This window comes from Mesocricetus auratus, unplaced genomic scaffold (assembly GCF_017639785.1).
Source record: "Mesocricetus auratus isolate SY011 unplaced genomic scaffold, BCM_Maur_2.0 Super-Scaffold_100004, whole genome shotgun sequence".
Taxonomy (NCBI): domain Eukaryota; kingdom Metazoa; phylum Chordata; class Mammalia; order Rodentia; family Cricetidae; genus Mesocricetus; species Mesocricetus auratus.
The window spans coordinates 26330106-26346331 of NW_024429189.1; the positions used below are offsets into that span (position 1 = coordinate 26330106).

At 40.0% G+C, this 16226-nt stretch overlaps 1 protein-coding gene across 3 annotated transcripts in view; it reads left to right on the forward strand.

Moving 5' to 3' along the window:
* The window catches only part of Gpd2 (glycerol-3-phosphate dehydrogenase 2), a 141799-nt gene extending 125810 nt beyond the window's left edge, over positions 1-15989 (forward strand). For 2 of the 3 annotated variants that reach the window (XM_013112568.3, XM_013112567.3), the window contains exons 11-17: positions 187-362; positions 909-1040; positions 1843-2001; positions 9124-9236; positions 9348-9426; positions 9630-9728; positions 12673-15989. In XM_013112568.3, coding sequence (XP_012968022.1) covers positions 187-362; positions 909-1040; positions 1843-2001; positions 9124-9236; positions 9348-9426; positions 9630-9728; positions 12673-12798 — 884 coding nt within the window. In that variant the 3' untranslated portion in view covers positions 12799-15989. 3 annotated transcript variants of the gene reach the window in all.
* The last annotated feature ends 237 nt before the right edge of the window (positions 15990-16226 follow it).

The window sequence follows — 16226 nt, forward strand, 5'->3', positions numbered from 1 at the left end:
GGCAGCGGCTCATTCATTGGGTTGTCCCCTTTTACTATAATGAACAAGTGTTTTGCTTTTATGATTTCTGGTAGAACCTCTTTTGCCAAATCTCCTGCCAAGAGGTGACTGTTGTTATTCTTGGTAAATGGTTAATTATAAAGAAAATTCAGACTGCCGACTTAATAGCTTAACAATTTCTTTGAGGTGGGAAGTGGACGACGTATCGCTCTATGGCAGAAGACACAGTGGACACAGCTATCAAGGTTCACAACTTGAAAGCAGGACCGTGTAGGACAGTGGGGCTGTTCCTTCAAGGAGGCAAAGATTGGAGCCCCACACTCTACATCAGGCTTGTCCAGGACTACGGGCTTGAGAGCGAGGTTCGTGTGCATTGCTCCACTACCTTGCTTTGATGTTCTCGAGATCACATTAAGCAGCCATGGTGTGGCCTCTCTGATTTAGAGTGACCTTTTTCCATCCTTAGTACCCTTGTGTGTGCAAATGAACACAGGAAAAGATGGTTCAACTTTATTATAGTTGCCTAAAAAGAGGGACATGTTTGGTTTCTCTTTGAAATCTGCAACGTGTTTGGTTTGTTTCTAGCAAACAAATTCCCCCAACCTCTTTGCACTGTGAGTGTAAGAAGGGCTGTTCTTCAGAAGGGCCAAAGCGAAGCTGAAACTTCATCCGTCACTGATCTGGTACTGCAGGAGTGCTGAGTCAGCGCTGGCCTAAGCATTCTAAGCCCAAGTGCTTTCCTCCCACAAAGTCCCGACCCAGTACTCCCTTAGGACTGACTGTTAGTTACAGGCTGTGAGAAAACTGACAGCATAAGAATGTAGTGCCGTTTTGTTTCACACCTTAAAGGAATGACACCCAGAGTATGACACCCAGAATACCTGTCTAATGCAGTTTTATTTCTGTAGGTGGCACAGCATCTTGCCACCACCTATGGTGACAAGGCTTTCGAGGTGGCCAAAATGGCAAAAGTGACTGGAAAACGGTGGCCTATTGTTGGAGTGCGTCTTGTGTCAGAGTTTCCGTACATCGAAGCAGAGGTGTGTGGTGGTCACAGGAACGTCCCGTCTGCCTGTTCTTTGCCGTTCGTCTCTTCATCCTACTTTTAACATCGTATTCTGCTAAGTGTTAAAGCACACAGGACTGGAGTCGAGTTTCCCGCTGTCACAAATGTGATGTTGACAGTGATAATAGTACGAGTGTGGATTCCAGAGTTTGTTCAGAGAACCACAAGTCTGTAAAAATTTGGTTGCGTGTCCCGGAATTTGTAGTTCTTTGTGTTGATATCCCTTCCATCTTGACTGGCTCCTCGTCCTCCTGCTTTGACAATTTCTCAGAAATTTGTCTTATTTATCAGCTTGCTTTCTGATACAATGGAACCAGAGACCATGCTCTGTATATTTGGAATTCATTGTGCCTTAAATCATGGTGTCCAGTAAACTCCACTTGTTGGTCTCTAAGGCAGAAAACTTTACAGGCTAAGGAGTGGAAGCTGACTTTTCTGTCCTCATCCTTTACACACTCCGTCATGTAAATGAAGGCTTCCATTGAGCATTAGCAAAGAGAAGTGATTCCTGTGGATGGTGAGAGGTGAGGCTGTTTCCATATCAGTGCCTCTTTCTACCTGGGAGAAAGGCATTCGCTCTCACCCAACTCACTCCACTTTCCAGCCCACTATGGTAGGCAGACAGGGGCCTGTGCTGTGCCACAAGGGTGCCTGTGTCTGAGGGAGAGTCAGAGCAGCCGGAGAAAAATAGCAGCTTTCCTCCAAGCAGTTTTTAAAATGTAAAACCTTGCTATTTTAAAGGTAAGAGTCAAACTAGCAATTTTTCTTTAATTTAGGTGAAATATGGAATTAAGGAATATGCCTGCACCGCAGTTGACATGATTTCACGTCGCACCCGCCTGGCCTTTCTCAATGTCCAGGCTGCAGAAGAAGCCCTGCCCAGGATTGTTGAATTAATGGGCAGAGAACTGGACTGGAGTGAAATTAGGAAACAGGTATTGTATAAAAGCCTTTATAACCACAGTTCCATTTACAAATGAGTAACAGTTTGGTCTGTTTGGAAAGGCTTGCATAACTTTTGATGATAGTTTTAGGTTTCCTGCTCACTGCTGTATTATACATATCTAATATTGCTAGGTCTTAAGAAAATGTAAAAATAGTCTTTGATAATTTCACTGTTAGAGAAATCTAGAGAATGCTTTTTAATTCCTGGTCATAATTCCTGGGAAAGAGAGATACAAACAGTGGTTGGGTGCAGCCCTTTCTCGGTCTCATTGAGGATACTCTTAGAACATGATCACTGGAGTTTCTGCTCTTGGTAATCCTTTGATAAAAATAGTGGTTTATCTGCCTGACCACCAAAACCTTATTATTTGATGTATCACTTAATATTTTAAAAGAGGAGAGATCTTTACAATATGAAGAAAAACTAAAGTATCATTTGATGTCTTATATTCATTACCAAATTAAAAAATAATTCATTCCAGTGATGCTTAGATATGCATGAGGGCATAAAAACACACACATATACACACATACATACATACATATCCCCCCTCACACACACACTTGTGGTAATACACAGAAAACCATCATCATCCTCTTCTTCCTTCTCCTAATTAAGTCAAACTATTTACATGTGCAGAGGGATACACATTATTTTCAAACACTGAAAAAATTATCTTCTTCATTTACTGGGTCCTGTTCTTTTCTTTAACTAAATCTATGACGCTTTTGGTGATATGTGCCTGATTAATCCTGGACAAACTCACCAAGGATGTCCACACTGAATGACGCAATACACGTGCCAGCTCTCAGTGCTCACTGTATTTGGCCAGGTAGTTACTAGCATTTGTCACAGTTGATTCAACTCTCCCTCTTGAATTGTTTGTTGGGAGAGAGTTTGCAATGTGGTCCAGGCTGACTTTGAGGCTTTCATCCTGCTTTTACCTCTGAGGTTTTGGGATAGTAGGTATTTCTATAATGCCTGGCTTGAACTACTTTTCTATACTCAGGAGGAATATTTCTTTTGAGTCACTTTGTAGCTCCTTCAAGTACTGTCCCTCAATTGCTCAGGTCTCAATTTTAGCATCGTACTTTGTATGTTCACTCATATCCCATCTAAAGCCCCTCAGACAATCTTACCATAATCATCTTCAACTCACCCTTTCTCTCTCTCTCTCTCTCTCTCTCTCTCTCTCTCTCTCTCTCTCTCTCTCTCTCTCTCTCTCTCTCTCTTTCTATCAAAGTCTGTCATATCATTTGGAGCAGGGCCTAGGCCCTTCCCCATGTGTCTAAGCTGAGAGAGTATCCCTCTATGTGTACTGGGCTCCCAAAGTCCATTTGTGTACTAGGAATAAAAACTGATCTACTACCAGAGACCCCATAGATTAACCAGGGGGTCTAGAACAGTCCTATGCGGGTTTCCCAGCTATCCGTTTAGGTTCCATGAGCTCCCCCTTGTTCAGGTCAGCTGTTTCTGGAGTCTCACCCTTTCTTACTGCATTCATTATTGTCACCTTGATGTAGGTGTGTCTCATGATCATTGTACTGGCTTCTCTCTAAGTAAGCCAGTGTTCCCATCTTAACAACTTTGGGGATATTATGAGAATATAACCCAGACTTACCATTGGATATGTCCAAAGGTCTTAGCTGAATGTACATTTTTAAATTGACTTGATATATTAGATATGTTTTGATATAATTAGATACAATCATGAAAGGACTGGTAGGCGAGGGGAGTGGCTCTGAGATTAGCCTAGAAACACTTCAAAGTATAGAAACTGGAGTAATAAGAAAGGATATAGGACAGTTAGAAAGGGAGCTGTGACTCAGACAGCAGCAGTATGTTAGGACTACTGTGACAGAAATGCTGCCAGCAGGTGCTTCAAATGGCAAACATTTATTTCTCAAATTCATTTCTTCACTTTCTTACATGAAGCTCAAGGTCAAGGCACTGCAGGTCTAATGACTTTTTATGGTTCATGGTCAGAAGGCTCCTTGGCATATTCACATGTGTATTGAATGAGCATTATTGAGCATCTTGTCATATGCTGATGGTGCAGAAAGAATTTGGGCATGTAGCCTAACCTTCAAGTGTTCATAGTATGATGTAGATTCCTAAATGTGGAATTCCTGGGAATGTGGGTGAAAGAGTAGGTTTAGAAGAATAGGTGTATCGCATTCTTCAAAGGCATAGTGGCCCCATGTCTTTAAAATTCTACTGTACTGGCTATAATGTCATGTTCTGAAGTGAATTGATGGTAGAAATCTCAGGTTGGTGTCTCTATGTCCTCATCACGTCTGTGTGAAGGGTAGCCTTCCTTGTCTTTTGACTGCTGATACAGTCTCCACTGGATAGCCTGGGCTGGTCTCGGACTCATGATTCTACTGCCTCAGTCTCTAAGACTGAGGCATGTCATGCCCCGCTGCAAAGGGGTGGCCTTCACCCTAATTTTATAGTTGAGGAGGCAGACCCAGTTTCCGTAAGCAGTAAATTATAGAGGCGGGTTCAAAGTCTGTCCCCCGATCCCTTCTCGCTGCCTCTGTACTGGCTTATAACTTTTCCTGTTTTTGAATCTTAGCTCTTCATGGACACAACAGAAGAATGTCACTGCTTATTGTTTTTTTTCTGTTTAGAAAATTGGGGATATGTTCTTAAAAATTTACAGTTGGAATGATTAGATACGAGTATATTTTGTGCTAGGAGGTAGGAAAGAGAAAGTTCTAAAAGCCAGTTGTACTTAACATTTACAGGTAAACGGAGATTTGACTTTATTCCAAACTTTAAGTAGACAGACATTCTTAGGAACACTCCTAATCTCCTTTAAGTAACAAAAACTAAACAACTAAAGATGATATTATTCCGTTTCTGAGGCATAGGGTCTTAATGAGAATAGTGGACAGACTGGAGAACACATAAGAGATGTAAGAAAAGAATTAAAAGGTTAGAAAGTTGTACTTCTGAGAAAAGGTTAAAAGCATTGGGATTATTTAACCTGCAAAAGCGAAATAGGAACAGGGTGATAAATAACTCTGCATAGATGAATTGTGTTGTTTCTACGGTCAATACCTAATGAGTGACCCGTATACTGAACGTGGTGCCAAATAGTTTAGGGGAATAATAAATAGCTCATAGTCTCAAGGACCTTGAACTCGAGCTGGGTGGATACAACACATGTGTGTATCAGAAATGCACGTACATTTTCAAAACTTACAGGTATACTTACAGACGTCGTGTTTTGAGACTGAGAGTCAACTAACATGGAAGAATAGATCAGGCAGGACAGCCCTGACTGAGTTTGTCGAGTGACGTAGGACCAGGAAAGGACATGAAGAGAAGTGTCATCGCCGAACTGTGCACTCCTGGATGTGAATTAATTAATGTGTGTGAGAAGATGCCTACATGGTCAAGCAGAGGAGATTTTGCATTATATACGTAAAAGAAATTTTAGTTGAGATGATTTGGAACTTTTGAAATGCTGTGTGTTTTGTCAGCTCCAATAGAGAAACTTTCTTGGTGATCTCAGACTAAACATGCTTTTGGGCAGGGCTGAGCATGAAAAGGCATACGCCTCACTCAGAACGCATTTAGGAAATGCTGTCTGGAGAGAAAGGCAGATATTGTGATTTTCATGTAAGGTATAGTTTTATTTTCACCGTGAGAATTTAAGTTTCAAATTTAAAATGGATAGACAACATCGTCAAATAGGAGGTGACTCTCCATAAATTTTATTCCAGTCTGGGAATGCAATGCCAATTTCAAAAAGCAGAAAGCAAAATATGTCTTTGTGATCTAGGAAGGGTCTTCTTATTGCTCGTAACTGATTTCCTAAATTATGTTTGTTAATTTTATTGTGTTCATTAAGTTTACTATTGCTTAGCGAGAAGTGCGTGCTATGGGAGGTTAATAAAGGGTTACTGGGGAAAAATGTTATTTTCATGTTAGAGTAAGGATTATCAGATCAGGAAAATGCTATAGAGGCGATAAATAGGCATTCTGTAAAGTAGCTCATACATGAATCTTTGTGGAACTAGTAGTTTTGTAACTAACTCAACCAGTTTTGACCTGAGGAGGACTATGATAGCATGTTGTAAGCACTCTGTCCCTGTTGCTTCTAGCATTTACATTCCAGTGCTGATGCTATGTTTCTTTAGTGTGCCAATAAGCAGAGGATTTAGTGACTATTTGATGACAAAATGAAACAATAACCAAAAGTATACTAGGAATGTTTCTGTAGAAACAAATGGTAAACCTTGTACTAGGTTAGGCTAACTTTACTTATTCAAGCTAGGTTTGACGGTACTCAACGTCTAGGACACATGAAACAGAAGAGTGGCTTTAGTTGACTGTGACTGCCAGTAGACCATGAATGTCCCCTACTCTAATGTATTCTTTAGTTGTGTTAATGTAGGTCATGTAACTAGAGAGATGGAATGGATTGCTGCTCCCGTCTGGGTACTTGCCATGTCTCTGTAGGACAGTTGGGTTATATGGCAGAAATTGTGGTCTGGAAGAAAACATCCAGCATGGCATAGGGCTTCGGAGTCATGCTTCTGCTGAAGCTCGTAGCTAACAAATCTCTAAGCAGTAAAGTTCTTGATACTGCTTTCAGAATGTAACCTACGCTACAGAAACATATTAGGTTGGTTCTAGTATAGCAAAGTCTTGGTCATCCCCATGCAAGTTGGAAGAGTTGAAAGGAGTTTTAGTAGGCACACAGTCTTTTCATGAGCCACTTTTAGTAAAATCATATCCCAAGTTGTAGTGTGATTTAGACAGCTGTCTTGGCTTCTGTTTGTGTAGTCTGTCATGGAAACATGAAGTTAGGAAGCTACATTGTGACCTGGATGGAAAGATTTCATTGTTCTTTGAAGTATCATGATTATTTGGCCAAGTGTGATAAACTTCACTAGCAGTAAAGGAATATAAACTGAGTAAGAGATTGTCTTGGAGGGAAGGCTCAGAGACAGCATGTCCCAGAACATGAATTTCGGAACAGTTTGTATCAAGTGGCTGGAAACAATTGATCAAACCAGAAAATCCGTTTTAAAACCATGGCTGGTGAATTTTCTTGTGTGAAGAGAGATGCCTGCCAGTGTAGAATGCCACTGGAGACAGAGACTTATGTTTTCCCTAAGCACACAGGTGTTGATGTTGATACATTTGTAGTTTTTACATTCGGCATTATGCAGTATTCATAATGTTTTATTTCTTTTGTTGCATTTATTTCTGAAGAGAGAGGAGTTAGAAAGGAATCATCTCAGAAACAGTTTGTCTTCCTAAGCAAACAGAGCACCAAGCCTTGTTGCTGCCATTGCTTGCACAGTGGTTTAGCTTCCTGTGCCTCACTTCATGGGCATTTCCGTTTCACATTCGGAATTTGGGGCCTGCTGAGTTTGTAACATTTTTTGGTGTTAAGTTCGGAATTTAAGATATACATTTGCTTTTTTTTTTTTAGGTGATAGATAGTGAATGATAGTGATAGTGGCTTAAGCTGTAGAGATGACGCCTCTCTTAAGAGGGCTTGCAGCCCTTGCAGAAAACTCCCACACCCGCACTGGGCAGCTCACATTTTTGTAACTCCAGCTCCAGGGAACCTGATGTCCTCTTCTGGACACCATGGGTACTCCACACATGCACATATCCCCCCACAGATAGGCATAATTAAAATATAATGAAAATAAATCTTAAAATCCATTTCAGAGTCTGGGCGTTGGTGGCGCATGCCTTTAATCCCAGCACTTGGGAGGCAGAGGCAGGAGGATCTCTGTGAGTTCCAGATCAATCTGGTCCACAGAGTGAGTGCCAGGACAGCCTCCAAAACAATACAGAGAAACCCTGTCTGGAAAAACCAAAAAAAAAAAAAAAATCCATTTCAATGGGGGCGGGGAGGGAGAGGGAGCTGGGATTGACATGCAAAGCAAGCTTGTTTCTAATTTAGATTTAAAAAAAATCCATCTCAGTGGCTCAAACAGCCCTCAGTTCATTTGTTTTTGTGACATGTTCTGTCGATATAGCCCTTGCTATACTGGAACTCCATATGTAGACCAAGATTCCTTCAAACTCACAAGAGATTTGCCTGTCTCTGCCCTGTCTAACACTGGGGTCAACGGCTTGTGCCACTATATCCAGCCCAGCCTTCATTTGATGTCTCCCAGTCCTGTCTAGATTGGCTTGTGTCTGTGTAAGCCATGTTATTCTCAGGGAACAGAAACAACACAGACAAAGAAAATTAGGAGGTCTCTTTATAAGCTATTGCTCAAAAGTGGAATATCTTATATCCACTCATGTTCTACTGGCCAAAGTAAATCACATGACTGAAGCTCATAAAAGTGGGATTAAGAAATATATGCACAGGGGAGATTGTGTGTGCGTGTGTGTGTGCGCGCGCGCGTGCACGCATCTCTCTCTGTGCATTTATACATGTGAGAAAAGAGATCTGCAAACAGCATACACTATAATACAAATAGTCACCTGAGGTAATTAGATGGGCATGTGGCAAAATGGAAGCTAAGGCCAGGGCTGGTGCAGTGGTGGAGGACAGCCAGCTTCATGATGACTCTGTGACTGTCAGAGCCCCTGACAGTTGGTCACAGGCACTGCAAGCCATGATAGAATAGATATTCAAGTCCTATATATTTTACTCTTATTTGCTTTTCGTGTCATCAAACTTTTAGGAATTTGTAGAATTTGTTAGTCAATAGCATGCAAGAGTACACTCTAGTAAAAAAAAAAAAACAGCAGTATTACAACACGTAGAATAGGAATCCTTACATTGTGGGAAAACAGTCAAGCACAGGGTGCGACATGCTCTGTGACATTTTAGAGAAGATGAACTGAGTCCAAGGCCCACCAGATGGTCCCTGGAAACAGCGGTCCAGGGAGAATCGGCAAATGCAGGTGGGCATGCGGGGTGTGTTAGGTTACAGCAACGTTCTGTACGTGAGCATATGAGACTGTCTTAAGTGGCCCAACTAGGAGTGGTAATACTACACTAAAACTGGATGCTGGTTCAGTGAGAACCAGTTTCTGGTGATAAAAGAGAAAGAGGGAAATATCAGTAGCCCCTGTGAACTTTGTGTGAACTTTGTGTTTGTGTCTTTTCTTTTTTCAGGCAGAACTTGAGACGGCCACAAAGTTTCTGTATTATGAAATGGGCTCTAAATCTCGCTCAGAACAACTCACAGACCGTACTGAAATCAGCCTGAGACCTTCAGACATTGAAAGGTACTTCTCGTCCCTCCTCCTTCTCCACCTCTGTACCTTCAACACCCTTGTCCTCTTTCTCCTCCCTCTTTTATGGAAGTCTGTTTGCCAGGATTCAATTTTGTGTTGCAGGTACACGAAGAGATTTCATAAGTTTGATGCAGATGAGAAGGGCTTTATTACCATTGTTGATGTTCAGCGTGTACTAGAGGTAATACAATTTTATTTTTATTTTTGTTTTTTTGTTTGTTTGTTTTTTCATTATCAGCTTCAGGTGTAGAAGGATATAAAGGTAGTATTTATTAGCATTTTTCAAAGTCATATTTTCAAACTTTTGGACAGTTAGTCTTTACATTAGAAGGTTACATGTTATACTTTTAGCTAAATCCCACTCCTCTGTGCTCTTCCGTCTAGAATATCAATGTGAAAATAGATGAAAACACACTACATGAAATTCTCAGCGAAGTAGATTTGAACAAAAATGGACAAGTTGAACTCAATGAATTTCTGCAGGTGAGTTGTGATGGGACAGATGTATTTGTGTTTGCTTTTGCTTGTCACCATCCTAAGAATGGGATTCTTAAAACTACTCATTAGTCACTTCATTCTGAAAATGTAGCTTGAGCCACAAGCAGTCGATTTGTCTGCAGTCGAGGACGAGGCTCTGTTTGTGCCTGTTCGTTTTCCTTCTCTTTATAAGAGGTATCTGTTTTATTGACTAATTTAGATCAAATCCAAGTTAATTGTGGCTTACAGAACTGCCCAAGAAGTGTTCTTTTTAAAGCACAATGTCTTAGAATATGATTGCTAGACTACTGGTACACTGAGAGGCAACGTAATATTTCTAGTATGGAAAGTCATTGTTATTTTTTAATGGGAGAAATTATCACCTATGGTTTTATTCATTGAAAAAATCATGTTCATTTAAGGATATATGTATTCAATTCTTACATTTTAAAGAACCAGAAAGCAAATGAGAAGAAACTTCTACTCTGCGGTCAAGATGGTGAATTTAGACATGTCCATTTCTGTGACCAAAGTTTCAATTGTTCAATCATTGTAATTGGGAAGGAAATACATTTTGTTACTGTCACTTCACACTAGATGCTCTGCATTATCTCTTACTAGTTCTGTAAAGGAAAGAAGTTCAATACTTTACCCCTAGCTGTCCATAGGACCCTGATCATTTGAAGAATGCTTTGCTTTCTAGGCAGCCAGGTTGTTTTCTGTAGTGTTTCTTGGGCAGGTCTTTCAAATGAATGCCAGGTCTTGCTTGCACCATGGCAATGATGAATGCTGAACATGAAATAAATTAATGCTGGGATTTTGGTCAATGTCAGCCCTTTCTTCACTGTGTCAAGTTAAACAAACAAGATCAAGGCAAAGGAAATGGTAATTGTCTCTCTAGAGATGAGCTGCAGATAAGAGCATTGTTGAATCTAAATGCAGAAAAAAATTCACAGGTTGTGTCCAGCATTACAAAAAGAATGCTTAGTTCTTTAACTAACTCTTTCACTAAGTGCAGATTTTAAATTGAATTTGAGATTTCTGGTTAGGAATTAGAAAACACCTAGTGCCTCTTTTTGTATAGTTTTTCTGGAGACTTTTTATTGTCTCAGAATTTTAGAAAAACTCTTCTTCAAAGAAAGAGCTTATACTTCCTTTCTTGTGTCTTGTAAATAAGCAACAGCATTTAGACTTGAAAAACCCAGAGTTTTAGAAACAATAAGAATCTAATTTAATGGATTTAATGTGTGGCTTGGGTCTTAAATTATTTTCTTGAGTGTAGTAGAGCTAAACACATAGAAAATAATTTAAACCACCTGCAGGTTTTCTTGTAGAGTTTTTGAATCATTGAGTATTTCCTGACCAGTTCTAAATGAAAGCGACCATTCATGCCTTCAGTAAGTAAACAGCATAACTTCCAAGTAATAAAACAGTGACTACGCTTCTCATGAAATCTAGTCACATCTAGATATTATTTTTTCTTGCAGTATGCTTTTCAGATGCATGTAATACTTAGTAAAAAGCTTTTAGTTTGTTGAGGTTGGTACAAAAAACACTACTGCTGGCTGAGAGAGATGTTCATCTCTGACAGTTGTTACCTTTGATAAATTCCAAGTTCTCCCAGAATCAGAAAATGATAAACAGAAAGTTGTTTTGTCTTTAGATGTCAGCATTCTTCAGGTAAAATTTTTCTCAGATGTAAAATGTTTTCCACATTTGATTGCTTGATAAAATGTTGTCATTTCCTGAATATTAAGAGACCACATTTATCCTGTTAAGGCTCTGCTTTTGGATATGGGTGTGCATTTTCAGTCATCATATAGGAGAATCACTATGGAGACTGACTGGCTTTGTTTCCGGTCAGGGCTTCATGACACATGCGCATGTAGGAGTCGGTCTCTCATAAGCAGTCACTTGTGAAGTAGCTTTTAATTAGGTGAGGAGATTCAGATCCAGCTTCTGGGCAGATGCCCAGGACTCCCATGTGGAGCACGTTTTTCAAAATGTACCTCTATAGTACATTTTAACTATTTTCATACATATCTTTTTAAATATAACTAACTCTAGTGTTTTTTTTAAAATAGAAATTACATTAAGAAAAGCAATAGTTCCACATTGATGTGACGGAGGGAGGCGAGCCTTATACTGAGAACTGCCGGGTACTTTCTAGAAGAAAGGCCTTTGGCTACTCTCTGCATGTAGTTTTAGAGCTAATTCTGATTTTATCCATTGGATTAAAATGAATTAGCTAAAACTTAGGTGGTGGGGTACTTTCATTCTTAGGGTAGATCTCTCAGTCCCTTTTCAGTGACTCATATAAATTTGTTTAAAAGGACTAAGGAATTCGGATCTAAAAGATGATGTTGTCGAGTACAGCAACACTGGAAAAATCATAATTAAATGTAGGAGGTCATGGTTTGTTTTTGCTCTATCCCTGAGATTCTTTTTTAGGATTTAAAAATGGAATCCACGACCCAATATTTGAAATTAACTTTTTAAAAAAAGATGGCCCAAGCCGGGCGGTGGTGGCACACGCCTTTAATCCCAGCACTCGGGAGGCAGAGGCAGGCGGATCTCTGTGAGTTCGAGGCTGGGCTGGACCGATAGCCTCCAAAACAATACAGAGAAACCCTGTCTCGAAAAACCAAAAAAAAAAAAAAAAAAAAAAAAAAAAAAAGTGGCCCAAATAGCACATTACAGGCAAAGGTGTTCATTAAATTTGCTTTTAGGGTAGCCTGATTACTTAGCAGATGCTGTCTTTGTCAGCAGTGTGTACCACATGTCCGCTCACCTCTTTTTGAACTGTTCAAAAAGTTGAGCGTGTGATCTGCTTCTGATGGAGCACTTCATTCTGCCTCTGCCTGTCGCTGTGGGAATGTGTAGGTGCTCAGAAGAGGGGAGTAGGGTAAGCTGGCCTGCTTGCTGAGTGTCTTCCATATTTCTTTTAAAGCTGATGAGTGCGATTCAGAAGGGAAGGGTGTCTGGAAGCCGGCTTGCCATCCTGATGAAAACTGCCGAAGAGAACTTGGACCGAAGAGTTCCAATTCCTGTGGATCGTAGTGGTGGAGGATTGTGAGTCTGACCAGTAAATCCACAGCCAACAAGCATAGGACCCCCGGCACCATGTACCAACCAGAGTTGACTTAAATCACTCTAAAATAGTGGCTATGGTAGTGTGTTTTAAAAAAGAAAGAAAGAAAGAAAGAAAGAAAAATCACTGGAAAACATTCCAAAACAAGATGTTGACATATTTGCCAGCTTAATTTGCCAATCCTTTATTTGTAGTTGCCATTCAGTCTATCTAGCTTCTAAAAAGTGTTTTTCTCATTTTTTTTAGTGCGTATTGATTACTGTTTTGTATCCATTTTGTAACCTGTCAGACTTGACACCCTGTCTTTCCAGTCATTCATTCAAATCATCTTGAGAGGCAGACCCGGCAAGATTGGAAAGAGGCTAGAAAGCATGGGCACCCAGAGCCCCAGAGCTTGAACTTGTAGATAGCATTATTGTTTTCTTCTTGGAAAGGTGCTTGACCTATTGACATGATCAAGGTTTAGGAGACATCCCAGCTCTTTCTTTCTACCGCCCCTTCCAAATAATAATAACTGCACATTTTCCTGCCTAGAGTAACACTGGTTAATCTGGAGAGGGGAGACAAAGTTAAGATCTGGTTGAGATTTGGTTACATTTCTAAAAGAAAAACTCTGAAAGCTTCCAGAATCACAGGAGTAAGATAAAGACAGCATTGACATTTGCCGGAGGTACAGTGATAGTTGCTTCTCAACAGTTCATTTTTTTTTCCCCAGGCACTGCTGGCTTTCTTTGACTATTATAGTTGCCAGAAAAATCCTTGCTTTTTTTACTTTAAAACCAGCATTTGAGTGGCAAGTTGGATATAATGGGATGAGACCAAATCTTTCCATCCCTTATGGGAGTAATGATAAAACACAATTTTCAATCCCACCAGTCCTGAATCTTGCAGTGTGTGGTGTTATCAGGCCCATTCTTGTTGGGGGTGGGCAGTAGTGGTGGTATTTGCAAAGAGATAATAAAACAGAATTGGGCAGGCTTTAGTTAACTTTAATTATAAAATTAAAATAAAGCATGCCACTTTAATACCCAAGGACAGTCTGCTTGCCAAAAGCCTTTCTCTTTGTTTACTCAATGGGAAAATTCCATTCTACCAAAAATAAAAAATAAAATAAAATAAATCAAAGAAAGACACCACACACACACACACCCCAAAACTAAATGTGCATTGAACTCAGCATACAGTGCACCCAGGTGAGGAGTGAGTGTGCGGGGATTGCCTGTTATTATGGCTTGTATCCCCCTGGTTCTCTTAGGACTGGGCTTAGAGATGCCAGTCGGAAGATGTTTCTGTTATATTCTGTTGTCATTATAATATTTATTAATTGCACTCCCTTTTCTGAAGCTGTCAGCGATTGGTTTTCTGTGCATCATCGAAAAAGTAGCCCTTCCTCCTTCTCTCCTGGCAGGCTTTGCGGCAGACTGTGTCCTAGCTTTGTGAACTGATACCAAAAGCACCTTTGTGCTGCCGTTTCTGCTTATGCCAACACTATGTCTTTTTGCCTCATTGAGGATGGGTTATGAGTCTGCATGTCATAATATAAACTGGAAAATTCACTTACCGAAGCTCCCCACCCCCTAGTGTGCAGAAACTGTGAAGTTTAGATACTTCCACTTCTGCAGGGTCACCTGACACACGGAAGTGATGCCACAATGGGTGTCACTGAAAATTTCTTTCGAAGTGTGAATATTTTTTACACCGTTCTTCATTATTGCTATTTTTAATGAATGGAAGCACATGGCTTTGCAATTGAATGTTTTTCTATCATGACAATAAAGTTGACTTTCTACCTAGTGACAGTTAAGTTGCCAGAAACACTGTCCTTTAAGATATCCCAAATGATATATCACAATATTCTACATCTGTACTCTCTCCTCTTTCTTTTTCTCTTTTTCTTTCCAGTTAGATGAAGATAACAATGGCTTGTATCACCCCCGGTTCTCTTAGGGTAGGGACTGGGCTAAGAGTGTGACTCGCTCAGGCCAATCTGTGTTTGGAAGCAGGTCTTGTTTGTTCATGCTTTGCTATGAATGAAGTTCCTTTAAGGACAAAGAGAAGCACACTTTTTTTTTTCATTTGAGCATATCTGCTTTGGCTTAAAAATCTGCTCGCTCTAAGACACGCTCCTTCACCAACCCCACAGACTCCCTTGGGAAATGAACTGCTTTCATGACATTCCTTGCACCCCAGCATTTTCCTGTGAGGTCCTCACGAAACCTGGACAGCCTGTTTTTTACAATCCAATTTAAGCAAAGGAGGAAGGGAATAGGGGAGCAAGCCCCTTTAAAAGTCACTCAGAGAATAAAACATTTTTTCCTTTTCATATAACCCTGGTGTTTGTTGACTCTGTTGAGGTGTGGGAGTGATTGTGCGGGGATTGCCTTTTATTATCAAGTGATTTACTTCAAGAGCCTCTGAGGGGATTCAGGTGAAGGAATCGCATCTGTGCTGGAGGGCTGTATACTCCTTTAACTAGCCTCTGCCTCAGTCGTAATAACAGTGATAATGCTGGATTTCCTGTTTAGCTAAGGTTGTCTGCCTCATATCCATCACGCTTCATATTCTTGCGTCCAATCTGTTTATATTGAGGGGATCTTCAGATTTCTGTTATCAAGTGCATGCTTTGTATTCTGCCTTATTTTATGGCTTGATTTTTTTTATCTGTTTCAAAGTATGTACAACAAAAATGTTCATTCTGATTTTAACAGAGTTCAGCATAGGGATTGTCACTGATTGTTCCTCTTCCCCTCTTTTTTATGCATTTGTAAAAAGGTCTTTTGCATATGAATGTAATCACATATTGATGTCACTGATGCTGTAAACTCGCACTGCTTTTTACTCTAGGGAGGAAAAAAGCCCTACTATGTTTTAAAAGGATATCAAATCTTAGTCCAGTAGTGGAGTGGAAGTACTCACTCACTGCATGCTTTCATGCTGCCAGACTTCTATGTATTGTGTTTGGGTTACCCTTCTAGACTGCACTGTTAAATGCTCTGTTTGAGGCTGGCTTGTCAGTTTTAAACTGTCTCGGTATTTTATCACCATTATTTATTACTTTTGATATACAGAATGAGCTGCATGCATTTATAGAGCAATAAGAAGATGTATTTAATGTGCCTTGTTTTTAACTGAGTAAGAGCCAAAAGCATGAATCAATAAAGCTGATTAAAATGGTCCATTTGCTGGCATTTCTGTGTTGCTTGTGGTTAGACAAATAACTTTAATTATTGTTGAAGTTTTTAAAAGTTTGCAAATACTTTCAGAAACTGTATTTTAAATGACACACATTAATTCTTTTACACTGGAATTTTATAATTTTATCTTGGGTGAAGTGTCTGTATAGACAGACATTGTTTTATGAGACTACCAAAATTAGTTATTAATTTGTTGCTTTAATTTTATGTGACCCTAGT